This window comes from Oncorhynchus mykiss, chromosome 11 (assembly GCF_057628025.1).
Source record: "Oncorhynchus mykiss isolate SJ-2025 chromosome 11, ASM5762802v1, whole genome shotgun sequence".
In the NCBI taxonomy this organism is placed as follows: Eukaryota; Metazoa; Chordata; class Actinopteri; order Salmoniformes; family Salmonidae; genus Oncorhynchus; species Oncorhynchus mykiss.
This window is the reverse complement of record NC_143032.1, coordinates 56,314,527-56,342,462: the sequence shown is the minus strand read 5'-3', so window position 1 is coordinate 56,342,462 and position 27,936 is coordinate 56,314,527. Positions and strand designations below refer to the sequence as shown.

Sequence of the window (27,936 nt, the reverse complement as noted above, 5' to 3'; positions counted from 1 at the left end):
AAGCTGCACATCGTTTATTGCAACTGTATAGTGATACATGTTAGCTTTGTTACATTATATTACAAATTATATTTTATGTACAGACAAAATGTGTTGAGTCATTTTACACCAACAATACATTTATACAGTACATTGTTCCTTGGTTGCAAGCAAAATTCAGTTTTCATGTCAGAAAGCAATATTGAAATATGACATGTAACCTTTATATTTGATAAAATATCACTCTACCATCTAGACTTATGATCAAGTCAGTTGTCATTGTATAGTCGTAGCCAACAGTTTTGAGAATGTCACAAATATTAATTTTCACGAAGTTTGCTGCTTCAGTGTCTTTAGATATTTATGTCAGATGTTACTATGGAATACCGAAGTATAATTACAACCATTTCATAAGTGTCAAAGGCTTTTATTGACAATTACATGAAGTTGATGCAATGCAAGAGTCAATATTTGCAGTGTTGACCCTTCTTTTTCAAGACCTCTGCAATCCGCCCTGGCATGCTGTCGATTAAATTCTGGGCCACATCCTGACTGATGGCAGCCCATTCTTGCATAATCAATGCTTGGAGTTTGTCAGAATTTGTGGGGTTTTGTTTGTCCACCCGCCTCTTGAGGATTGACCACAAGTTCTCAATGGGATTAAGGTCTGGAGAGTTTCCTGGCCATGGACCCAAAATATCGATGTTTTGTTCCCCGAGCCACTTAGTTATCACTTTTGCCTTATGGCAAGGTTCTCCATCATGCTGGAAAAGCCACTGTTTGTCACCAAACTGTTCCTGGATGGTTGGGAGAAGTTGCTCTCTGAGGATGTGTTGGTACCATTCTTTATTCATGGCTGTGTTCTTAGGCAAAATTGTGAGTGAGCCCACTCCCTTGGCTGAGAAGCAACCACACACATGAATGGTCTCAGGATGCTTTACTGTTGGCATGACACAGGACCTTGTCTTCTCCGGACAAGCTTTTCCGGATGCCCCAAACAATCGGAAAGGGGATTCATCAGAGAAAATGACTTTACCCCAGTCCTCAGCAGTCCAATCCCTGTACCTTTTGCAGAATATCAGTCTGTCCCTGATGTTTTTCCTGGAGAGAAGTAGCTACTTTGCTGCCCTTCTTGACACCAGGCCATCCTCCAAAAGTCATCGCCTCACTGTGCGTGCAGATGCACTCACACCTGCCTGCTGCCATTCCTGAGCAAGCTCTGTACTGGTGGTGCTCCAATCCCGCAGCTGAATCAACTTTAGGAGATGGTTCTGGCGCTTGCTGGACTTTCTTGGGTGCCCTGAAGCCGCTTTCACAACAATTGAACCGCTCTCCTTGAAGTTCTTGATGATCCGATAAATGGTTGATTTAGGTGCAATCTTACTGGCAGCAATATCCTTGCCTGTGAAGCCCTTTTTGTGCAAAGCAATGATGATGGCACACATTTCCTTGCAGGTAACCATGGTTGACAGAGGAAGAACAATGGTTCCAAGCACCACCCTCCTTTTGAAGCTTCCAGTCTGTTATTCGAACTCAGTCAGCATGACAGAGTGATCTCCAGCATTGTCCTCGTCAGCACTCACACCTGTGTTAACGAGAGAATCACTGACATTATGTCAGCTGGTCCTTTTGTGGCAGGGCTGAAATGCAGTGGAAATGTTTGTTGGAGGATTCAGTTCACTTGCATGGCAAAGAGGGACTTTGCAATTAATTGCAATTCATCTGATCACTCTTCATAACATTCTGGTGTATAATTGCCATCATACAATTTGAGGCAGCATACTTTGTGAAAATTAATATTTGTGTCATTCTCGAAACTTTTGGCCACGACTGTACTTCGGTTTTACTGGACCCTGTACCTTGGACTACTGTGCCACACAAGCATTATGCATAGTTGAATGATATACATCATTGTCTACTGTGAGTTTGTAAGACAGATATCAGGTGATGATTGTTGACAGTACCAGACTATTGTATCTGTGCCTCCTTTAACATCCGTGGTAGACGGATGTTAGATTGTATGTCTTAACAAAGATGATGGCTAATGGTGAATGAATTGCAGGTACCTGTACCAAGAAATGTGATTATTGTTTCCTATAAATGACTCACCTGAAGAGCTTGCTTTAAACAAAATAAGGCTAGTCACTGGATATAATGTCCTGTGTCATCTTCATTCTAATAAAAATATTTATTGCATTTTAATACATACGGACTTCAATATAAGATTGCAATCCCAAGCTACTTTGTGTAAGTACTGTGAACTGACGGACTCTCTCCTCATTTTCTTTTTATCTTTGTTTTATCCCAACTGAATCACGCCGTTCCATTAGTTCTAAGGCAGCAGTACACCTTACTCAGTGTAAAGTTAACAGACACATTTTAATAGACTTTGAAGGGAGAGCTGTGCTAGTGCATATGTTTGTCTTTGGAGCAACATTTGTTTTTAATATGGATCCCCATTAGCAGCAGCTACTCTTCCTGGGGCCCAGCAAAATTAAGGCAGTTATATACAATTAAAAACATAACATTCCAATTCACAACAGATTTCACAACACATTAAGTGTGTGTCCCCAGGCCACTATTCTACTACCACATATCTACAACACAAAACCCATGTGTACGTGTGTGTGTATAGTGCGTATGTTATCATGTGTGTGTGTGTGTGCCTCTTCACAGTCCCTGCTGTTCCATAAGGTGTGTTTTTATCTGGGGGTTTTCAATCTGATTTAACTGCTTGGATGAGTTACTTGATGTGGAATATGTATAGTCTGTTCTAGACTTGGGGACTGTGAAGAGACCTTTGGTGACATGTCTTATGGGGTATGCATGGGTGTCGGTGCATTCAACATGTAAATGCGTCTCACAAATACAAGCAGTGATAAAGTCAAACTCCTATATTTTGAGCCAGGAGAGATTGACATATTAATGTTAGCTCTCCGTGTACATTTAAGAGCCAGCCGTGCTGTCCTGTTCTGGGCCTGTTCTGTCCTGTCGCGTGGCACCTGACCACACGACTGGACAGTAGTCCAGATCCTACAAAACTAGGGCCTATAGGACCTGCCTTGTTAATAGCATTGTTGACAAGACCGAACAGCACTTTATTATGGACAGACTTCGCCCCATCTTAGCTACTGTTGCATCAATATGTTTTGACCATGATAGTTTACAATCCAGGATCACTCCAAACAGTTGAGTCTCCTCAACTTGCTTAATTTACACATTATTCATTACAATATTTAGTTGAGTCTTAGGGTATAGTGAATGAGTTGTCCCAAATACAATGCTTTTAGTTTTTGAAATATTCAGGAATAACTTATTTCTTGCCACCCATTCTGAAACTGACTGCAGCTCTTTAAGTGTTAGTTATTTCACTTGCTGTTGAAGTGTATAGTGTTGAGTCATCAGCATACATTGAAACACAGGCTTTACTCAGAGCCAGTGGCAGGTCATTAGTAAATATTGAAAAAAGTAAGGGGCCTAGATAACTGCCCTGGGGAATGCCTGACTATGCCTGGATTGTGTTGCTGAAGTTTCCATTAAAGAACACCCTCTGTGTTCTGTTAGACAGGTAACTCTTGATCCACAATATACCAGGGGATGTAAAGCCATAACACAAACACTACCGTTCAAATGTTTGGGGTCACTTAGAAATGTCCTTGTTTTTGAAAGAAAAGCACATTTTTGGTACATTAAAATAACATCAAATTATTCATCAGAAATACAGTGTAGACATTGTTAATGTTGTAAATGACTATTGTAGCTGGAAACGGCAGATTTTTTATGGAATATCTACAATGGATTACAGAGGCCCATTATCAGCAACCATCCCTCCTGTGTTCCAATGACACGTTGTGTTAGCTAATCCAAGTTTATAATTTTAAAAGTCTAATTGATCATTAGAAAACCCTTTTACAATTATGTTAGCACAGCTGAAAACTGTTGTGCTGATTAAAGAAGCAATAAAACTGGCCTTCTTCAGACTAGTTGAGTGTCTGTAGCATCAGCATTTTTGGGTTTGAGTACAGGCTCAAAATGGCCAGAAACAAAGAACTTTCTTCTGAAAGACATCAGTCTACTGTTGTTCTGAGAAATGAAGGCTATTCCATGCAAGAAATTTCCAAGAAACTGAAGATCTCATACCAACGCTGTGTACTATTCCCTTCAGAGAACAGTGCAAACTAGCTCTAACCAGAATAGAAAGAGGAGTGGGAGGTACATTAGAGGGTCTAGTTTGAGAAACAGACAAGTCCTCAACTGGCAGCTTCATTAAATAGGACCCTCAAAACACCAGTCTCAACGTCAACAGTGAAGAGGCAACTCCAGGATGCTGGCCTTCTAGGCAGAGTTGCAAAGAAAAAGCCATATCTCAGACTGGACAATAAAAATCAAATAATTAGATGGGCAAAAGAACACAGACACTGGGCACAGGAAGATTGGAAAAAAGTTTGAGGTGTTCGGATCACAAGGAAGAACATTCATGAGATGCAGAAAAAATGAATAGATGCTGTAGGAGTGCTTGACAGCATCTGTCAATCATGGTGGAGATAATGTGATGGTCTGGGGGTGCTTTGGTGGTAAATTGGGAGCTTTGTACAGGGTAATAGGGACCATGAAGAGGGAAGGCTATCACTTCATTTCGCAACGCCATACACTGTGGACAGCGCTTAATTGGAGCCAATTTCCTCCTAAAACAGGACAATGACCCAAAGCACAGCTCCAAACTATGCAAGAACTATTTAGGGAAGAAGAGGTCAGCTGGTATTCTGTCTATAATGGAGTGGCCAGCACTGTCAACAGATCTCAACCCTATTGCGCTGTTGTGGGAGCAGCTTAACCATATGGTATGTAAAAAGTGCCCCTCAAGCCAATCCAACTTGTGGGAGGTGCTTCACAAAGCATTGGGTGAAATCTCTTCAGATTACCTCAAGAAATTGACAACTAGAATGCCAAATGTCTGTAAGGCTGTAATTGTTGCAAATTGAGGATTCTTTGGCACAATTATTATTTAAATTAAAAATCTATATTTATAACCTTGTCCACTTCTTGACTATATTTTGCAACTCAGTTCTTGTATGTTTTCATGGAAAACAAGGACATTTCTAAGTGACCCCAAACTTTTGAACGGTAGTGTATGTTTTTCCAGCAGCAGACTATGATCGATAATGTCAAAAGCTGCACTGAAGTCTAGCAAAACAGCCCCCACAATCTTTTTATTATCATTTTCTCTCAGCCAATCATCAATCATTTGTGTAAGTGCCATACATGTTGAATGCTTTTCCCTATAAGCGTGCTGAGAAGCCGTTGCTAATTTGTTTACTGTGAAAAACGCATTGTATCTGGTCAAACCCTTTTTTGTTTTTATTTTTTTAACGAAGGGACTTTGAAGCGACATGATGCACCCTGCTTCTCCTTTATTGCTTCTTCAAGGCTTAGATATTTGCACTTTCTATGTCATCGTCCTCTTGATCTGGTTGTGTGAGGTTCCATTGTATCAGAGTTCAAGAGCTGTTTCAATTTAAGTTTGTGGAAAGGAAATAGTTTTGCAATGGATACTTAATGAAAGGTGTTTGGGTTCGGTCTTATCATCATAGATACTCTCTTCAGGGAGTAGGCCCCTCCTCTGAATTCAGCCCAGTAGACTCCATCTTGGTAGCGACTGCGGTAGTGTCCTCCTCTGTACCAGACTCCGTTGAGGTTAGAATGGGCACATGCATTGTACCACCAGCCTCCCTTCTGGTAGTGGGCACAGTTACCTGGGTTGATGCAAATATTAGTTAGACATCATTGTTGAATCTCAATCAAAATCTATTGTCAGCCTATGCACTAGGTTAAATGTCAGTTAATTTGGCAAATTGTCAGAACACTGAAGCTTTTATCTCACATTTCTGTTGTTATAGTGAGAGTGTATGCAACTGTATGATCTTGACATTACCTGTATACACATCATGGTCTCTGTCCAGCGTAGTAAACTGTTTGCCGTTGTGCCAGGTGAGGGAGTCTCCGGCGTTGCCATGGTAGCGGCCCACCCTGAGTTTGTAGAAGTCTGCCTCAGGCTCCAGCCTGAAGCTGGCGTACTCTGCAAACACCTTCCTACCAGACCAGTCCTCCAGAGTCACCAGCAGCTTGTAGTTCCCCTGGTTGGTCAGCCAGTAGATGTTCTCCAGGCCCAGCCAATACTCTCCATCTATGTTTCCAAAGCCTTGCTATGAGGGGAAAAGATACATACAACACAGTCAACATGATGGGCTGTCCTGTCAGCTGTAGGCAGTTGATCTGGAGTTCTGGGGGATAATTCATAGGCTCTACTCTTTTTTTTTTAAATATGTTTTATTTTTTATTTAACTACAGAGGCTCTACTCTACTCAAAGCCCTGGAGGTACTGAGAGGAACAGTCCCTCTAGAACGCCCTGATAATTAAGCTCCATATGAATCTGTCTTAGAGTGTTGTTTATTGTCAGAAAAAGTAACATCAAATGACCCATGAACCAACTACACCATAGCCAGCCCGGTATTCAGTGGTTAGTTCTTCACTATCTTTCATTTATCAAAAAAGTATTGATGGCCTGTGTAGAAGAGTGGGAGATCTGTGAGCTTGTTACAAGATGTGTGCTGGTCTGGACAGTTCTGCCTCAGCTCTGTGCCAGCCTAAGTCGTAGGATGTAATATGGCTTATATTACATTGTAGATGCTTTGTTTCATGGGATGATCTGGCTATTGTACACATTTACTTCCATGTGTTTTAAGGTGTATTGTAAGGTCTTGGAAAGTTCTCTGGCAAAGATTTAAACAAGACCCTTGCAAATTGTCTGCCCTCTGATGTTCACCCTTCAATTGCTTCACCCTTTTCTAGTGCTTTAGATCCTTTTACTGGCTCAGGAAAAATATTGGCAATAGTCATCCCTTAGTATTTCATGCTGTCCTCATAAATGCCTGTGTGAAGTTGTATAAATGCCTGAATTCATCAATGTCTTTTTCCTCATCATAAACCATTGCCATGACGTAAATATAAATAATTTTTATGGACCATGAATCATTTTACAGTTTTTTTATTGTGGCATGTATTTCCAGTATGGCAGCCTCTCGTCTACACGTTTCTCATTAAGTCTGTTTGCGTCCTATGTGGACTAATTTCACAAAGACCCAACTCATGTTGGCGGGTGTTATGAGTGGTGTGACTGACAGGTGCAGAACCCTGTAGGTACCATAGCAGAGCAGGCAGTGCAGGGGACCATTCTCCTCAAACCTCAAGAATTACATTTCATTATTTGTACAGATCTGCATGATGTCAGACACACCAGACATGTCACCTGTTTCACTCAGCCATGACATACAGACACAAGTCTACACTGAACCTGCCTCCCTCTTTACTAAATTAGTTTGCCGTAGTGTGGAGCTGTTTACCTACCTTATAAGTCTCCCAGTTCCTGAAGAAGTTGACTGATCCGTCCTGCCTCCTCTGGATGACAGTCCAGCCACCGGGGTCATGTCTCTGGTCACACCACACCTGCATCAGTCTGTTGGCATTCTCTGGCTTCACTAGGTACATGCCACTAGCCGTGTGGCCATCCTCCAGGGCCTGCAGGCAGTCCTTCCATGGCCCTGCATGGGACAGGACAGGAGACAGAAACCATGGTGGAGTCAATGGAGGTTGCCAAATGATATATTTTTCTATAATATGAGTCACTTGCTTCTTTAGTCTTCATATATTCATAATGAATACAACAGTATTATTGTGTGACTATCACAGCATTAGAGACAGAGGCTATGTAGCCTAATTGACCACAGCATGATCTACTGTTACAGATGCAGGATCTTCATGTGATCACCCTGTTGCAGGAATGGAAAAACTTTAAGCGTATTTGAGCTTTAAAAGGGCTTCTAAAGTTTGTAATTTCCACTTTGAAATGTCAGAGTTGATTTCCACTTACGCAAAATGTATCAATATCTAAAAAAAAGTGTCCATTAATTATAATCCACATAATAATTAACATTTCCATTTGCTGAAGGATTATTTTCCTGCTCTAGCAAAGTGGCTCAAATTAAGATCCTACATCTGTAATGCTTCTACTACCATCTTTCAGTAAGAAAAGCTCTCAGCTTAAGGCCAGCGTTGACTTTGGCTGCTGCTCTCACAAGCGAAATGGCTGCAGGCAGTGCAGCCAAGAGCAACATTGGCATATGGCTAAAGGGAGACATGATTGCTGAATGATGCAACAGTAGCAGATGGATCAGCAGGTACTCTAACGGTCCCTTGGTGATGAATGACATCATGGGCATTGGGCTTTAAGAAAATACTCTTTCATTGAAATAGAGTTAAAAAATCTAATATTTGACGTCTTCCTAAACCCATTTATGATGCAGCAACTATCATAGTAAACCTCTGAGCAAAACGGAACAAACTTTAGACAGTACTCTCTGTAGGTGCCTCTCCTTGATTTCACCCATTTAGCATGCATGTTTCCCATGTTGTTATTGTCAGTGGGTGTTTTTGACCTACCCCGGTGGAGGTAAAACCATATCCTGTACTATACTGACCCAGAGAGCTGTTGCGCTATTATGCAGATCGGAGACATTCCATCTGAACTATAGGGGTTTCAAATAGCATGTGCTCTTAGCAGTGGGCTCTATTTTGGCCATTCTCTGGTAATCTAATCTCAGATATCAGCCATGGAAACTCTGCTGAGACAGTGGTCTCCTTCATCAAAATACTTGTGCGTTTATGTGGGTGGTGTGGCTTTGAAATGAAGCCTCTCACCAGGACACACAGCATGGCACTACATGCCACTCACAACCACACAATGTGACATACAGCTGTCTATATGCTAGATGCAAGGGCCATTTCTCACTCAGAGAAGTACACATATCTTCTGGTAGGGGTTGGAGGGTGAGGGTGGGAGTGATTAAATAAAGGTGTTTGTGTAAAGGATGTTCAGTGTAAGTAGGGGGGGATCCTTCCTTACCCTATTTCCTCCCGTTCATCTACAGTGATTGAAGTGGACATCAATAAAGAATGATAGCTTTCACTTGGATTCACCAGGTCAGTCTGTCATAGAAAGAGCAGGTGTTCTTAATGTTTTGTATACTGAGTTTATAACAGACCCAAATGCTAAGATGGATGCTCTGAAACCAAAGATTGAGCAGGATGTGTTTTATATTGCTCTGCAGTATATGATTTAACGAGGAATGAAGTTTATGTTAACTTCTGCTTGTGTTTGTCTTGGTGTTCTGGTTCATATCTGTAAAAACAGGAATTGGCGTATTGCCTGTTAGCCATTACTCTCCCCCTCAGAAGATCTCTAGTCCGCATACATGGAAACAGTCTTCTATAGGACTCCTGACTCCACTTTTTTAATTGGATGTGAAAGTGTTAACCTATTCAAGAGTTTACACTGATGTGATTCGCCAAATGACCCTGTTTAGAACACAATGGACATTTGTACAGAAACAGGAGGAAGAGAGGTATCCACACAGAGGCAGAAGTGGCTGGTCTGTATCCAGCCAGGGTAGGGAGAGAGCAATATGAGGAAAAGGCAGTATGTGAGAGAGGGGTGATGGAGAGAGAGGAAGACTAGACAGGGAGATGTCAGGCTTTCATAAAGCGACCACACTGACAGCCTGGCCGTATCAAAATATAAAGGAGGAAAACATGGAGCTAATTCTAAGCAGGACTGTCAATCACAAGGTGTCACACAGAGACATATGAACAAAGGTTCACATTGTAACCTAATAGGCTAAAACGGCTATAGTCACTTCTATAAAATATATTTTGCTAAGATGGCATGTGAGAAGTAATCCATTAGCCAGCCACCTCCTCTCCAGAAAGATCTGTGTTGTTCAGACATAAGCCAGAGGACTGCACTACTGATAAACCCTGCCACTGTGGCAGAACATTTGATTGATACAAGCCTGGGGGGCTGGAATAAATTGCAACACACATTTCCTCAGTCTTTTCAACCTCCCCCTTCCTTACTCTCTCTCTCTCCACCACAACCCTCTCTCTCTCCCTCCACCACTCTCTCTCTCTCCCTCCACCACTCCTCTCTCTCTCTCCCTCCCTTTCTGCATTGTACAGAACACTCTTTTTGTGTGGTGAGTTTGTATAAACTGTGGGGTGTGAGTTGCAGTTGGCCCTGGCAGGAAATTGCTTGCCTCCCTTCATATAAAATAATATTTTAATTGTCACATGCTTCATAAACAGCAGGTGTAGATTAACAGAGAAATGCTTACTTACAAGGCCTTCCCAACGATGCAGAATAAAAATAAAATAATATTTCAGCCAAACCCATTGCTGACAGGTGTAGAAATTGAGCACACAGCCATGCAATCTCCATAGGAAACATAGGCAGTGGAATGGCTTTACTGAAGAGCTCAGTGACTTTCAACATGACACCCTCATAGGATGCCACCTTTCCAACAAGTCAGTTCGTCAAATTTCTGCCCTGCTAGAGCTGCCCCGGTCAACTGTAAGTGCTGTTATTTTTTAAAATATATATATATATATATATATTTTTACCTTTATTTAACTAGGCAAGTCAGTTAAGAACAAATTCTTATTTTCAATGACGGCCTAGGAACAGTGGGTGAACTGCCTTTTCAGGGGCAGAACGACAGATTTGTACCTTTGTACCTTATTGTGAAGTGGAAACGTCTAGGAGCAACAATGGCTCGGCCGCGAAGTGGTAGGCCACACAAGCAAGCTCACAGAACGGAACCGCGGAGTGTTGAAGTTGTTAGAGTGTAGAAATCGTCTCTCCTCAGTTGCAAGACTCATTACCGAGTTCCAAACTGCCTCTGGAAGCAACGTCAGCGCAAAAACTGTTTGTCAGGAGCTTCATGAAATGGGTTTCCATGGCCAAGCAGCCGCATACAAGCCTAAGATCACCATGCGCAATGCCAAACGTTGGCTGGAGTGGTGTAAATCTCACCACCTTTGGACTCTGGAGCAGTGGAAATGCTGTTTTTCATGGTTTGGGCTAGGCAGCTTAGTTCCAGTGAAGTGAAATCTTAACGCTACAGCATACAATGACATTCCAGATGACTCTGTGCTTTCAACCTTGTGGCAACAGTTTGGGGAAGGCCCTTCCCTGTTTCAGCATGACAATTCCCCCGTGCACAAAGCGAGGTCCATACAGAAATGTTGGTTGAGATCGGTGTGGAAGAACTTGACTGGCCTGCACAGTGCCCTGACTTTAACCCCATCGTACACCTTGTGATAAATTGGAATGACGACTGCGAGCCAGGCCTAATCGCCCAACATCCGTGTCTGACCTCACTAATGCTCGTGGCTGAATGGAAGCAAGCCCCTGCAGCAATGTTCCAACATCTAGTGGAAAGCAGAAGAGTGGAGGCCGTTATAGCAGCAAAGAGGGGACAAATTCCATATTAATGCCCATGATTTTGGAAGGAGATGTTCGACGAGCAGGTGTCCACATACTTATGGCCATGTTTATGTACATTTAGGCAGGGGTAAAGTGACTAGGCAACAGGATAGATAATAAACAGTGGCAGCAGCATATGTCATGAGTGTAGAAGCGAATGTGTGTACGTGTTATGTGTGAGTGAGTGAGTGAGTGAGTGAGTGTGTAAGTGTTGAAGTGTCAGTGTGAGTGTGTATAGTCCAGTGTGTGCGCATACAGTCAAGAATAGTTAGTACAAAAAGGGTCAAGGCAGATTGTCCGGGTAGCTATTTTGTGAATTATTTAGCAGAGCACAGAGCAGAGTGTCTACACATCAGTCAGGAAAGCACACTGTGACACAGTGTCGAGGGAAAGAGCTTACCATGGTCAAATACTGTATAGAGTAAGCCAATATGACCTACTACATTCAAATGACATGGTATCTAGTGGAAGTATCTGTTAACAAGAAAATACTAATCAAATCACTTTGAGATGATTGAGAGATCTCCCTAGAGTCCCATACATCCTCTGGCCAATTCCTGCTGCTAGCCTGTGGTGGGGTTTCCTCTCATAACTGGAAGACTATTCTTACCATGGTCAGGGTTAGATTGACCATGAAATGCAGTGTAAGCTTGCTTTGCCCCCTCGGCAGTGGGCTTGTAGCCCATGGTGAGTTGAGACCACACAGAGCCTGTCTCTAAACTCCCCCCTCATCTGGTGTCTGTTTCTGCTGAGACACATGTCTTTCTCTGGCTCAGCACTCCCATCCAACAGCAATAGTCACTGGCACAGGCATACGAACTAACACCTCACTGTTAACAGTTAAATACGAGCACGATAATAAATACAGCAAGGTTTGTGAAAGGGATGAGACTTGAACAAGAGGAGAAATCACAAGAACACAATATACTGTAGCTATTAGGCATGTTTTGTTAGAAGACCACTCTGATTATTGTACTTCTATTATCAGCGTAAGACCATAGTTAACTCGCCACACACACTTCGTGACATTGTCTCATCCACATCTCTGTTGTATTCAGTCAACTACACAGTTCACTAAGTTGCCAAGTAATCATCCAGTAACTTAAGCTTCTAAATGTACTAAATCAATGAGGATGGTTTCAGACAGCTCCACTTTCAGTGGCCTCAATACCAGAGGGCTCCAGTCCAACCATCCATGAGCATACAAAATATGTGTTTGAGGATGCTTTGTGGATTATCATCAGCTGACTGTAGTATCAAGCCCATTAGATGATATGCATCGCAGTGGCTTTTAAACAACATCAGCTCTGTTTTCCCCTAGAGGCCTTTTCTCAGGGAATGTTTGAGGCTTATTATTCCCATAGACAATAGTGAGAAGAATGGATAAAGAATAGATAGCTGCTGTTGTCTGGTGATTTAATGATTTTGAAAGACCAAACTAGTCTCACACACAACCCTCTGTTTCAGTCTGTCTGACATTAGTCTGATGAGGGTTCATAGAACCTGCCAGCTTCTCTTTTTCCGCTTGAATCCTCATATACAGTGAGCTCCAAATGTCATTCACTTATATGTGTATTAAGTAGTACAACCTTAAGTATTTGGTCCCGTTTTCCTAGCACGCAATGACTACATCAAGCTTGTGACTCTCCAGATTTGTTGGATGCCTTTTCTGTTTGTTTTGGTTGTGTTTCAGATTATTTTGTGCCCAATAGAAATTAATGGTATAAATAATGTATTGCTATTTTGGAGTCACTTTTATTGTAAATAAGAATATAATATATTTCTAAACACTTCTACATTCATCTGGATGCTGCTATGATTACGGATAATCCTGAATGAATCGTGTATAATGATGAGTGAGAAAGTTACAGACGCACAAATATCAATATTTGCGCGTCTCACTCATCATTATTCACGATTCATTCAGGATTATCCGTAATCGTAGCAGCATCCAGATGAATGTAGAAGTGTTTAGAAATATATTGTATTCTTATTTACAATAAAAGTGACTGAATGGTAAAGCTCTGCGCCCGAGCTCAATGTAAATGTAACTTCAGACCAGATCTGTATCAAGGAACATTCATTTCAATAGGTTACTATAAGCATACAGGCTGCTCAATGAAACAGAGCGACTCACCAGAGGGTTTGTTGGTGGTAGAAGGACTGCCTGTGCCACTGGGCATGGTAGGAAGGACAGGCAGCACAGACTTCTGGTCACTCTGAATCTCGTTGTTTATCTGGTTGGTGAGGCGTGGGTAGGTGGGAGGTTGGTAGGGCTTGTTGATGGGTTGTGATGGTGCGGGTGGGGGCTGAGGCCTGGGCTGGGGTACAGGGACTGGGCGAGGGAGGCTGACCGGCTGACCCTGACACTGCTCCTCCAGCAGGGCGATGAGGACCGACTGGTTGTTGGCCAGAGAGGTCAGGTGCTGGTACTTGTGCTCCAGGTCCTTGTAGCGGTTAGTGAGCTGTTGCATCTCCGAGGTCTGGTTGAGGATGCGGTTCTCCATCTGGGACAGCTCCAGGGAGTTGTCCCTCTTCCTGATGATCTCGTGAAGCAGCTGCATGTAGAGCTGGGTCACCCTGGAATTCATGTTCCTGCTCTCCTTCCTCAGCAGCTTGACCTCGTTGACAATGCCTCCGTCCACCTCCACTAGCTGCTGCAGCGTCTCGATCTGCCTCTTCTGCTTCTGCAGCTCCCCGTTCAGCAGCTCCAGCTCCTGCTTGTTGACGCGGTTCTCCAGCACTGCTTCCGGCTCCTTGCGGTTCACACAGATGGCCCCTGTCACCTTCTGCTGGGGAACGATAAAGGTGTATGAACACCCGTCAGGCTGCTGGGAGTCGGCGAGGGCCCGTCTGCTCCTCCGCCCAGAATACAGGAACTCTCTCTCCAGACCATCCTCACTGCTCTCAAACTCCTGGGATGAGGATCTGCCCTGGCTCCTGGCCTGGGGGTTGCTCTCTTGGCGGTTCCCCTGGCCCTGGGGCTGCTGGGCTCCAGACACCATACCATACACCAGGAACAGCAGCACCACTGCAGGGAGCTCCATCAGTCTGGGAAGGGCTCTCACTCACACACACCTTAGGCTTAGGAGGCAGAGGGATATGAGAGACAGGGAGGTCATTGCTGTGGTATAAATACTGAATTATTACACAAATACTGTGACACACCAACCAGGTCAGCTATCTTGTTCAAATGATCTCTAATTGCACAGTATATTGTTTCAATAAATGGATGAATGTGTTATAAAGCCTAAACTGTTTCCTTTGTATTATTTCAACTAATTCTCATATTCACATCTTGGGTTTAGCATGTCTCCAGTGAAAGGGTTTTGTTTGGTCAGGTATTGTCACCCTGGTAATGGTGTGTTTTCCATGGGTCTTGTCTGAACAGGCTGAGAGAAATGACATGCTGATTCCAACAAGATCTGGCATTACCTATTCTATGCTTGTGATATCATTGAGTGGGTTTCACTAAACCTCCCACTATTATCAAACAGTGGAAATCTCAACTGCGAGCCAGGTTAGATTTCACCAAGGTGCCAAGCTGGTGTGCCATAATGTCTCTAAACAGGCACCAGTCTGATGGTTTAGGCTATGTTTGTGAGAGCATGGCTGGCTCTGGCTGTCTTAGATTGGGTATTATGAAACCTTTTTCCTGGCCTGCATGTTCAGTCCACCAAGGCCCCTTTTGGAGACCCATAGGGCTGGAGTCTACTCTTACATGGACAGGACATCAATGGGAGGCTTCAGAAGTCCACTGATTGGTACCAGAGGCAGCCTGTCCCTTAGGATGGCTTCTTCCTAGTCTCCATTTCACGAGAGGGCCAGGCAGACACACAGCTCAGGGAGCAGACATGCTCTGTCCTGGGACCTCCTATTCATTCCAGATTCCAGCCCAGAATCCAGGGCAGACTGGGGGTTGTTAGGGCTAAAGAAATATAGGCCACCATAAAAGGAGGCCTTTCCCAATAAGGATGCTGTGACTTTGTATTATATAAGGTATACTGTATGTAACTATCAGTGGTGGTAAAAGTAAAGATACTTTAATAGAAAATGACTCAATTAAAAGTGAAAGTCACCCAGTAAAATACTACTTGAGTAAAAGTCTACAAATATTTGATTTTAAATATACTTACTGTAAATTTCAAAAGTAAATGTAGTTGCTAAAATATACTTAAGTATCAAAAGTAAAAGTATGAATTATTTAAAATTCCTTATATTAAGCAAACCAGACATCACAATTATTATTTAATATTTTGAATTTACGGATAGCCAGGGTCACACTCCAACTCTCTGACATAATTTACAAACAAATTATTTGTGTTTAGTGAGTCCACCAGATCAGAAGCAGTAGGGATGACCAGGGATGTTCTCTTGATAAGTGTGCGAATTGGACCATGTTCTGTCCTGCTAAGCATTCAAAATGTAACGAGTACTTTTTGATTTCAGGGAAAATGGAGTAAAAAGTACATAATTTTCTATAGGAATGTAGTGAAGTAAAAGTATAAGTTGTCAAAAATATAAATAGTAAAGTACAGATACCCCAAAAGTAGTACTTTAAAGTATTCTTACTTAAGTACTTTACACCACTGGTAACTGTGTTACAAAAGGAAAAGCAGAATCTTAAAATGTATGTTTGAGTATGAAAAACACAGCCAGACACCATAAAATGTGACTTTTTCTCAGTGTGAATTGAAAATATTTAGTCACCTCTACTTATCAGTAAAGTAATCTGCTTGAGGTTGTGAACTGTAATTCAGTGGGTGAGATTCAGGTGTGTTAAATGGAAGCTGTTGGAGTGTTAATAGTCTAACCCTTTTGACCCATGCTATGTTATTTATTTTAGCTAGTAAAGTACTGATCTCTCTAGTTGCTAAGTCTGTTTTAATCAAATCAAACTTTATTTGTCACATGCGCCGAATACAACAGGTTACCATGAAATGCTTACTTACAAGCCCTTAACCAATAATGCAGTTCAAGAATTAGAGTTAAGAAAATATTTACTAAATAAACTCAAGTAAAAAAATATAAAAAGTGACACAATAAAATAACAATACCGAGGCTATATACAGGGGGTACCGGTACCGAGTCAATGTGAGGGCGTACAGGTTAGTCGAAGTAATTTGTACATGTACAATTTAAGTCGGACGTTTACATACACTTAGGTTGGAGTCATTAAAACTCGTTTTTCAACCATTCCACAAATATCTTGTTAACAAACTATAGTTTTGACAAGTCGGTTAGGACATCTACTTTGTGCAAGACACAAATCATTTTTCCAACAATTGTTTACAGACAGATTATTTCACTTATAATTCACTGTATCACAATTTCAGTGGGTCAGAAGTTTACAGTTTAAACAGCTTGGAAAATTCCAGAAAATTATGTCATGGCTTTAGAAGCTTCTGATAGGCTAATTGACATCATTTGAGTCAATTGGAGGTGTACCTGTGGATGTATTTAAAGGTCTACCTTCAAACTCAGTGCCTCTTTGCTTGACATCATGGGAAAATCAAAGGAAAACAGCCAAGACCTCAGAAAAAAAATGGTGGACCTCCACAAGTCTGGTTCCAAATGTCTGAGGTAACACATTCATCTGTACAAACAATAGTACGCAAGAATAAACACCGCTCAGCAAGGAAGAAGCCACTGCTCCAAAATCGTCATGAAAAAGCCAGACTATGGTTTGCAACTGCACATCCCCCAAAGATCGTACTTTTTGGAGAAATGTCCTTTGCTCTGATGAAACAAAAATAGAACTGTTTGGCCATAATGACCATCGTTATGTTCGGAGGAAAAAGTGGGAGGCTTGCAAGCCGAAGAACACCATCCCAAACGTGAAGCATGGGAGTGGCAGCATCATGTTGTGGGGGTGCTTTGCTGCAGGAGGGACTGGTGCACTTCAGGGAGAGAAAATATGTGGTTATATTGAAGCAACATCTCAAGACATCAGCCAGGAAGTTAAAGCTTGCTCGCAAATGGGTCTTCCAAATGGACAACGACCCCAAGTATACTTCCAAAGTTGTGGCAAAATGGCTTAAGGACAACAAAGACAAGGTATTGGAGTGGCCATCACAAAGTTCTGACCTCAATCCCATAGAACATTTGTGGGCAGAACTGAAACAGCGTGCGCGAGCAAGGAGGCCTAGAAACCTGACTCACTTACATCAGCTCTGTCAGGAGGAATGGGCCAAAATTCACCCAACTTATTGTGCTTGTGGAAGGCTACCCGAAACGTTTGACCCAAGTTAAACAATTTAAAGGCAAAGCTACTAAATACTAATTGCGTGTATGTAAATCTCTGACCCACTGGGATTGTGATGAAAGAAATAAAAGCTGAAATAAATCATTCTCTCAACTATTGTTAAAGTGGTGAATAAATAATGTGGTGATCCTAACTGACCTAAAACAGGGAAGTTTTACCAGAATGTCAAGAATTGTGAAAAACTGAGTTTAAATGTATTTGGCTAAGGTGTATGTAAACTTCCGACTTCAACTGTAGGTAGTAGGGCTGGGCAATATGACAATAGAAAAACATATATTGTTTCATATTATGCTCTATTTTTTATTTTGTCGTGTCGCAAATCACACTCTTTACGGCAATATTTTTTGTCAATTGGATGAAGCTTCGCTTTCTTCCACACGTGCAACACAAACAAACATGGAAGAGAGTGAACATGACACTGAGCTCATACCTAAAAAGGGGACAACTTCGGTTGCATGGACGTGGTTTGGGTATGAAAAGTCTGACACGGACCAGAAAACCGTCCTCTGCAAAATACGCCGTAGGACGGTCCTGACAACAGGCTCAAACACCACTAACCTCTTTTACCACCTACGCAAGAATCATGTAAAACATTACAGAGAGAATCTGCAGATGAGACCCAAAAAAGTACCGTCGAGGGCTCAAAACAAACCCCCGACTCAGACATGGCAAGAGGCTTTTGGAAGGAGATAACAGTTGCCGTTACAACTTACATCTGCAAAGACATGGCCCCAATATACACGGTTGAGAAACGGGGGTTTCGTGAGTTGGTGCTAACACTCGACCCAAGGTACTAAATGCAAATTGATATGTGACACGTACTAATGCCAAAATAACATGCAAAACAGGCCTATATTTATTTTGTTGCAGCTATACTTGAAGTGTTTTGTCAAGTTCTGACCTTAGTTCCTTTGTTTTGTCTTTTGTTTTAGTATGGTCAGGGCGTGAGTTGGGGTGGGCAGTCTATGTTCTTTTTTCTATAATTTGGGATTTCTGTGTTTGGCCTGGTATGGTTCTCAATCAGAGGCAACTGTCAATCGTTGTCCCTGATTGAGAACCATACTTAGGTAGCCTGGTTTCACCTTTTAGTTGTGGGTGATTATTTTCTGTTCTGTGTTTTGCTTCACCGTTCAGGACTGTTCGTTTTGTCATTTTATCGTTTTTGTTCAGTGTTCAGTTATCGAATAAATCTAACATGGACACTTACCATGCTGTGCATTGGTCCTCCTCTTCTTTCTATTTACCTTTTTAGATTTTATACATTCATATTTTATATTTTGTTACTTAATTGAAAATTTGCACAAGTTCTAAATAAAATAAATAATCAAATATGAGTAAGTACCTTTTTATTTGTTGAGTATAATTCAAAATGTAATAAGAAATAGGCATTTTACATAAACTATTTCATTGAATTTACAGAAAATGTGCTATATCTCGCGATATGTATCGTTATCGGGATATGAAATTTTGGCCATTTCGCCCAGCTCTAGTACGTAGGGGTAAAGTGACTATGCATAGATAATAAACAGTGAGTAGAAGCAGTGGGGGGTCAATGTACATAGTCTGGGTGACCATGTAATTAATTGTTCATCAGTCTTATGGCTTGGGGGTAGAAGCTGTTAAGGAGCCTTTTGGACCTAGACTTAGCGCTCCGGTACCACCGTGCGGTAGCAGAGAGAACAGTCTATGACTTGGGTGACTGGAGTCTGTGACAATCTTTTGGATCTTCCTCTGACACGCCTCATAAATAGGTCCTGAATGGCAGGAAGCTTGGCCCCAGTGATGTACAGGGCCATATGCACTACCCTCTGTAGTACCTTATGTTCGGATGCCGAGCAGTTGCCATAACAGGTGGTGATGCTCTCGATGGTGCAGCTGTATAACTTTTTGAGGATCTGGGGACCCATGCCAAATCTTTTCAGTCTCCTGAGGGGGAAAAGGAGTTGTTGTGCCCTCTTCACGACTCTCTTGTTGTGTTTGGACCATGATAGTTTGTTGGTGATGTGGACATCAAGGGCCATGATAGTTTGTCGGTGATGTGGACACCAAGGAACTTGAAACTCATTGACCTGCTCCATTACAGCCCGTCGCTGGGGGCATATTCGGCCCTTCGTTTCCTGTAGTCCATGATCATCTCCTTTGTCTTGCTCACGTTGAGGGAGAGGTTGTTGTCCTGGCACCACACTGCCAGATCTCTGACCTCCTCACTATAGGCAGTCTCATAGTGGTTGGTGATCTGGCCTACCACTGTTGTGTTGTCAGCAAACTTAGTGATGGTGTTGAAGTCGTGCTTGCCCACTCAGTTGTGGCGGAACAGGGAGTACATTTGGGGACTGAGCAAGCATCCCTGAGGGGCCCCCATGTTGAGGATCAGTGTGGCATATGTTGTTGCCTACCCTTACCACCTGGGGCGGGAAGTCAGGAAGACCAGGATCCAGTTGCAGAGGGAGGTGGTTAGTCCCAGGGTCCTTAGCTTAGTGTTGAGCTTCTGGCTCGTGGCCTTATGAATGTTGACCTGTTTAAAGGTCTTGCTCACATCGACTATGGAGAGGTGATCACACAATCGTCCGGAAGAGCTGGTGCTCTCATGCATGTTTCTGTGTTGCTAGCTTCGAAACGAGCACAAAAGGCATTTAGCCCATCTGGTAGGCTTGCGTCACTAGGCAGTTCACGGCTGGGTTTCCCTTTGTAGTCGGTAAAAGTTTGCAAACCCTGCCACAGCCGACGAGCATCAGAGCTGGTGTAGTAGGATTCAATCTTAGTCCTGTTTTGATACTTTGCCTGTTTGATGGTTCGTCTGAGGGATTTCTTATAATCATCCGGATTAGTGTCCCACTTCTTGAAAGCAGCAGCTCTAGCCTTTAACTCGATGCGGATATTGCTTGTAATCCCTGGCTTTTCGTTGGGATATGTACTGTACTGGTCACTGTGGGGACTACGTCGTCGATGCACTTATTAAACATATTCCGGTCTGTGCTAGCAAAACAGTCCTGTAGCATAGCATCCGCTGCATCTGACCACTTCCGTATTGAGCGAGTCAGTGGTACTTCCTGCTTCAGTTTTTGCTTGTAAGCAGGAATCGGGAGGATATAATTATGGTCAGATTTGCCAAATAGAGGGTTAGGGAGAGTTTTATATGTGTCTCTGTGTGTGGAGTAAAGGTGGTCTAGAGTTTTTTTTCTCTGGTTGCACATGTTACATGCTGGTAGAAATGAGGTAAAACTGATTTAAGTTTGCCTGCATTAAAGTCTCTGGCCACTAGGAGCGCCGCTTCTGGATGAGCATTTTCATGTTTTCTTATGGCCTCATGCAGATCATTGAGTGCGGTCTTAGTGCCAGCATCAGTTTGTGGTGGTAAATAGATGGCTACGAAAAATATAGATGAAAACTCTCTTGGTAGATACTATGGTCTACAGTTTATCATGAGGTACTCTACCTGAGGCGAGCAATACCTCGAGACCTCCTTAATATTAGACCTCTCGCACCAGCTGTTATTGTCAAATAGATACACACCCCCACCCTTCGTCCTACCAGAAGTAGCTGTTCTGTCCTGCCGATGCACGGATAACCCAGTCAACTGAATATTATCCATGTCGTCGTTCGGCCACGACTCGATGAAACATAAGATATTACAGTTTTTAAATGTTGGTATTTTATTAGGATCCCCATTAGCTGTTGCAAAAGTAGCAGCTACTCTTCCTGGGGTCCACACAAAACATGAAACATAATACAGAATAACATGATACAGAACAAGAACAGCACAGAACTACATACATTTTTTTAAAGGCACAGATAGCCTACATATCAATGCATACACACAAACTATCTAGGTCAAATAGGGGAGAGGCGTTGTGCCGCGAGGTGTTGCTTTATCTGTTTTTTGAAACCAGGTTTGCTGTTTATTTGAGAAATATGAAATGGAAGGAAGTTCCATGCAATCAGGGCTCTATATAATACTGTATGTTTTCTTGAATTTGTTCTGGATTTGGAGACTATGAAAAGACTCCTGGTGGCATGTGTATTGGGATAAGTGTGTGTGTCAGAGCTGTGTGTAAGTTGACTATGCAAAATGTCCCAATGGTAGGATAGTGTTGAGCGGATTTCATCCAGTTTATTTTCCAGTGATTGCATGTTGGCCAATAGAACGGATGGTAGAGGTGGGTTACCCACTCGCCAACGAATTCTCACAAAGCAACCCGATCTCCGCCCCCTATATTTCCGTCTTTTCTTCACGAGAATGACACCGATTTGGGACTGGTCTTTGAGAAGCAGTACATCCTTCACGTCTGACTATATTAAGAAACAATCTACATCCAGTTCGAGGTGAGTAATCGCTGTTCTGATGTCCAGAAGCTATTTTTGGTCATAAGAGACAGTAGCAGCAACATTATGTACAAAATAAGTTACAAACAATGCAGAAAAAAATACACAAAATAGCACAGTTGGTTAGGAGCCCGTACAATGGCAGCCATCCCCTCCGGCGCCATTATCTCACTTGATGTCAGGTGAGTGTGTTTAGCTAGCTGTCCTGACTCTGGCTCTCTTGGGTGACTGCCACTGTTAAGAGGAGCGGTTTCACACTGTGTATGGAAAGTTTGACACAGAGCAGCTGATGCTATTCCTGCGCCTGTTTTAAGATATTGATCAGATTGCATCAGGCCTGAACCGTTTACCAAGAGACAGGTCATGCGGCTCAATCACAAGATTAAGCACACATCCTTGTCTTTACTGTATATTATTTCCTATATGTATTTAGAATATTGGAATTTCAATCTAAACTTAACCTGGAAAGAATGTTGCTCTGGACAGAGGATGCATTTAAGTAGTGTGATTAGTGTACAACAACTAACTTTTAAGATGCAACGCTTAGATTATCACAGGAGTTCATGAAAAAGAGACACTTTGACTGTTTGTTCCAGATTTCAAAGGGCCTTTTTATTAGAAAAATAGCCGAGCAGCAGTTGAAGGGGCTGTGGTGCTTTTGGAAGCGGAGGGGATGACACTGAGTGCAAAGGAGAATGTGACCGCAGTTTAAGGGTAACAAGGGCCTGCACCCCTTGGGTTCCTTAATTGAAAGCTGCTGCAGATTGGATTACAGAGGAGCCCTGTGCAACACCTCCCCAGAGTCAGGACAAGCCTTTCTGATCTCATACCTCTAGAGTGGGAGGCTTGGTGCAGGGCAGGCACATGGCTGCTGGCCTGATTCTGTTGACTCTATTTAGTATTAGAGTAACTACATTACCTGCTCAGTAGTTACTGCTAGAGGTCTGACCCAAAGGAGAACCACGTGCAAGATGTCCAGACAGCCTTCAGAATCAGAGGGGAGAATACTTTTGTTTTTGCCTTGCTATTCTGGGCATGGGGCCAGCCCATTAGGTTGAATAGACGGAGAGCAACTGTCCAAGATCAAGACCCTTGGAGATCTCTGGCTGGTATGAAGAAAATTAGTGTCGAAGATACTGTATGAAAGCGATAAAGACATGGAGTGGGAGAGACAAACATATACTAACTTAAAACTGTTTGAGCTGTAAATGTTCTAACACATTTAAAGCTCTCTATCGTCGCTGTCCGATTTGGCAATTTTTCATTTGTTACATTTATTGAAAGCAGTAACTCTCCTCAATATACTCTAAACATTTCATGACTCTAGGACCAAGAACATTTATTCAAAATAGCTTCTGAAGTTTCATAATTGTATGTTCTTAATAGAAAAATATGCACTTTTTTCTACTTTCCTGAAAAGTTTGTTTTGGAGGTTTTCATCAGACATCAACGATATATGTGGTTCTCATGAATATAAAAGTCTATTTTTGCCTACCAGTAAAAGTTCAAAAGAAGCCATGGTTAGGTTTTGCTTTACTGTGAAACACTCCTCTGATACAGTATGTGGGTCTCTTTCATGGAGTTAATCACTAATCAAGCCATATGACATCATCACAGCCAATGCTGATTGACAAAGAAAAGATGGTAAATGTTGGATTTAGCTACATTATCTAAACACAGGCTATAAGTCCTTATTAAGAACATCTGCTGAGCTCTTTGTGGGATGTAAAACAGAAAATAAAATGAATTCCTCAGGGTGAAACAGAGGACAACAACACTTGATAATGACCAATCAGGTCTAATACAACAGTCACGGTCTCCACTCTGTTAATGGCCTGGGACTACTGTGGTACTGCTGTGGCTTCCCTCTCTGAAACATGAGCTGTCTGTTTGAGGGAAGTTATGCGCCAGCCACTTCATGACTGCAGAGGAGCCCCACAATACCATGCGGTTAGCCAGGAGTCTCCCAGCCACCTCAAAGCTGGAGGAAAATGTCTGAGCTTGTAGTGAGGGAGTGTGTGTATGCAGATAACACCACATGCCAGACTCAGGCTCCCAGGGACCAGAGAGATTCCCATCTGCCCAAGAATATCACCCTGTTATTAACCCCTGAGGCAACAACAGCAGGCCCCATGCTCTCTCCTCCTTCATAGTTATACACAGACAGCAGACTGACTGGCCTTATTATTGTCGTGACATCATTTCTGTTTAAATGAGCAGCCATTGACTGCATGGCCACGAGCAATGTGTATGATTTACTGGTGTTGAGTAGCTTTATATACTGTCGGGCACAGAGGACACCACGGAGGACACCACGGAGGACACCAGAGAGGACACCTCAGAGGACACTGAACACCTGTGTCAACACTCAGTGGATATGTGTTTAAGAGGACAGTGATACTGTAGACAAATAACTACAGTAGCTTTATGGATGATAGTGTCCTTGAGGTAAACAGTGTTCCTAAGTAGAGCTGTCTTGCTCAGTAGCATGTCTGACAAATTCACAGGTCGGTAGTGACTTTATCTAATAGTGTGACAGGTAGTGCTTTGTGTGGTTCAGTGTGGCTGTGAGCAGCAGCATGCTCCAGTGTTTTTGTTCATGCTCTGCACATAGTAATTAGTAGGTGAGCAGAGCGGCCCAGCGGGCCCGGCTGATGTCCCTCGCCCCAGCCCCTCTCATTTCAGAGTGAGTGTGGCATTCCTCACATTCTTAGCCACCTCATTAGAGTGAGCTGCCACAGACACTACCTACAGACACACTGTTATCCGCGGAGAAAGAAAGAGAAAGAGACCCCTCCTCTCTGCCCCAACTCTGCTGTACCTATACGTCAGCTCTGCCTCCTGCCCTACAACACCGCAGCAAGTCATACAAACACCAGAAGCTCTGTTATCTCAACTACAACCCCCACTAATACAAGTACACTTCAATCTTAACAGTTTATTACTAGTCACAATATATAAATTCAACACCTCCAACACTACAGCACTGGAGCACTGTGCAAAATGAGGCACCCGTACATGCTCAAATTCGGAACAATTATAGTGAGCCATAACTGTGCTGGTTGTATGACATGCAATATGTTTTGGATCAGAATCAAGTTAACTTTGTACATGGTAATCTGGGTTATTACTTTATCTATGGTGACCACATTATTTCCTCAAGCATGTAATCCTGGTTAGCCCATAACATAACACTGTAGACATAATTCAACTCAGCCCCAGACTCAGCCTAAACTATCTGCTCGGTCTGATTGTGTTGAGTCTGAATCTGCCGCCATTGTTATGGCTTTCCATGGCACAGAATAGTTCTGATGATAATTTACCACATTTAGTAGGGTTGCTTTATTTGACTCTTTCTGGTTTGTGTGTTGTTGTGTGGTGTGGTTTTGGCTGTCACATTTCCTCTGATGGTGTCAGGCAGGGGGTTTCAGGAACCGTTTCAAAACGTTTCTAAACGCACCCTCAAAGCCCTCTTATCCAAGCACAGCCCTGGCAGCAGAGACAAAGCAGAGATTCAACAGAACAGCTCTCTTCTTCCCTGTCCACTTCAGCATGGGGGGACATCCTGACGCAGGGGAAGGCTGTACCCAGTACTCTATGGATCATTTTAATAAAATATATCTATCTATATCCATTAATGTACAAATGACAGCAAACTCATTTAGACTCAAATTAAACTGTGCACGCTTCTTGGGTTGTAATTTGAAATTTTGTGATGTGAAATATTTCATTTTTATGAATAATCAAACATCCTCAAACAAACAACTTCTGCTGGTGTGAACCATATCAGGAAATGAGGGCATAGTTTTTTGTGGCTCTGCTTACAATCATGAATGCCCCATAGATGTTCCTATTAAAAAGCCCAGGCTCCTGCTATTGGCACTATTCACTAGCAGCCTATCTTTGTTGTTCGAGTACACCTTTGGAATCCTCTGGGATGACAAGCTGAGTGTTTATCAGTAGTTTACAAGCCCTTGCCCTGGAAAACCCACGACTTTAGTCTCTCTGCTGTGTGTTGACCCCTATCTTCTGAGTCTATATCAGATCCAGCTGCTTCGTTAATCCAGACAGGGGAATTAACCCCGGACAACAGACCTCCTTGTAGCTTCATATAGATAGCACCCAGGTGCTAAGTTTCAAACTGGTCAGCAGGAATCTCTGGCTAACTCAACACAGAGTGGCCAAAGCCTGTCTGACACTGTGCAGCTCAGTGGTCAATTTCAAACAAAGTTACTAAATTATCGACTGATAATCAACAGATTAGACAAGTGAGCTAATTCTATCAGTGAAAAGTTCATATTGAGGCTCTACTTAGGAGCAACACTAGCAACACTTACAGAAGTATGAGCAAGCCATGCTAGATTACTGTATATAGACATTCAATACAGAAAAAGATGCAGTGAAAGTGAAAGGCCACTGAATCCTTACCAGATAATTGTCAACTCTAGCTTGTTATTCCTTCAGTTCCCTTGCCGTTCTGGCAACACTGATTGAAGTGTCCCCTTGAAGAAAGTCATCACGGGTCTGTGTGAAAGCTGTTTGGGGCTGTCCTCTCTCTAGATCACTTGTTCTTGTCACCTGCATCCGTCCTGTCACTTAAAAGTGGACTGTGGTTTGAAGCCTGTTATTAAAACACCTTCATTATAGAATCAGGAGCTGCACTTGTCGGGAAGATGTCCTTTGTACTGAAGGCATTGAGCAAAGATGAAAAAATCCACTTGAAAAAACTAAATACATTAAATCCACATTTGTTTTTAGATGTAATGTGTAGATTCCTCACAGGCAGTGAGAAAGCAGGAGACAGTGAGAGGTCACTGTGCTCTCTGTAGCCCGGTAGGAGAAGAATGTCACTTTCTGAGTGCTGAGTCCATCACTTCTGCCTCACAGCTCTCAGACGCAGTCTTTTTCTCCTGCCCTCCTTACCTCCCCTCTCCTTTCTCTCCCTCTCTCTCTCAGTGCATTTACATGATGAAAAATGCTCTGGCACAACGTTTCAGTAAGCTGACAAATTGAGCACAAGCCCTCCCCTGTCTCCTCCCCTTGGCACAAAGACATCCACAAGCATGAGATACAAGCTCTGACTACACATACACCACATACCCCTCTCTCATTCACACACGCACACACACGCGCACACACACACAGACACACAGTTTCCCAGCCCTCTCTCACCCTCTCAGTCCACCACCACTATTGGCTGTTGGTTGAGTGGTGATGTCACAGCAATCAGAGCCTAATTGGGCATGTATGTGAGCCAGCTCTGTAGGAGGAAGGACGCTGGTTATGGAGATATGAAGAAAAGCACCCAAGCATTGGTTTGAGATAATAGTGGTTGAGCTTTTGATTGGACGAGAGAAAGTGGATCCAAGACCAGAGCTAAGGAGCAAGCTTTCTCTGTTGTGAAGCAGGCTGTTCTGTAGAGGGCTCCAGATTGGGCTGAAGGGGTGAAGAGGATGATTGAAACTGTTTCTTTATTTCTTCAGTTCCTCAACTTTCTCTACCCAGGGTTACTTTTTCTTCTTGTTTGCATTATTGTGTTTGTGTGTTTGGTTTGTTGATGTTGTTTGAAGGAGATGACTGGACTTGGTTGTGATTGGGAACATATTGCTCAATATGAACAGAGTCATAGTTTGTTCATGATATGTCAGTGTGTAGACAAGCTTGCCAAAGCTCTGAGAAAAGCAGTCATGCAGAGAATTGGCAGTGACAGTCTTCACCTGGCTGTAGTCAAATGGGTTTTGTTGTTCTCTTATTTAGCTTAAAGATTTAATCTTTTTTTTCTCAGAGAAATAGTATTGCTATCAGGTTTAAGGATTCCACTTTAGTTGTTTATGCGTTTATTCTGAATGCTGTCCGATCCAGTGTGATTAGCAATTAAAACATTTTTTTCCAACAGTGAGGGCTTACAGTTTTTCTCGATTGCTTAAACACAAAAACTGGTTCCTGTAGCACAAAAACCCTTACCCTTACGTCATTCCCAAAAACACACAC

General features: G+C 42.6%; 1 protein-coding gene across 1 annotated transcript; it reads right to left on the bottom strand.

The window, feature by feature from the left end:
- Nucleotides 1–27,152, bottom strand: LOC110535965 (angiopoietin-related protein 2). The gene is made up of 5 exons (XM_021621384.3): nt 26,374–27,152; nt 13,495–14,441; nt 7,385–7,578; nt 5,912–6,182; nt 1–5,732 (listed from the first exon to the last, which is right to left on the bottom strand). Exons 2-5 carry the CDS (start codon nt 14,402–14,404, stop codon nt 5,533–5,535), a joined length of 1,575 nt encoding a protein of 524 aa, XP_021477059.2. The 5' UTR covers nt 14,405–14,441; nt 26,374–27,152; the 3' UTR covers nt 1–5,532.
- Nucleotides 27,153–27,936: the final 784 nt, after the last annotated feature.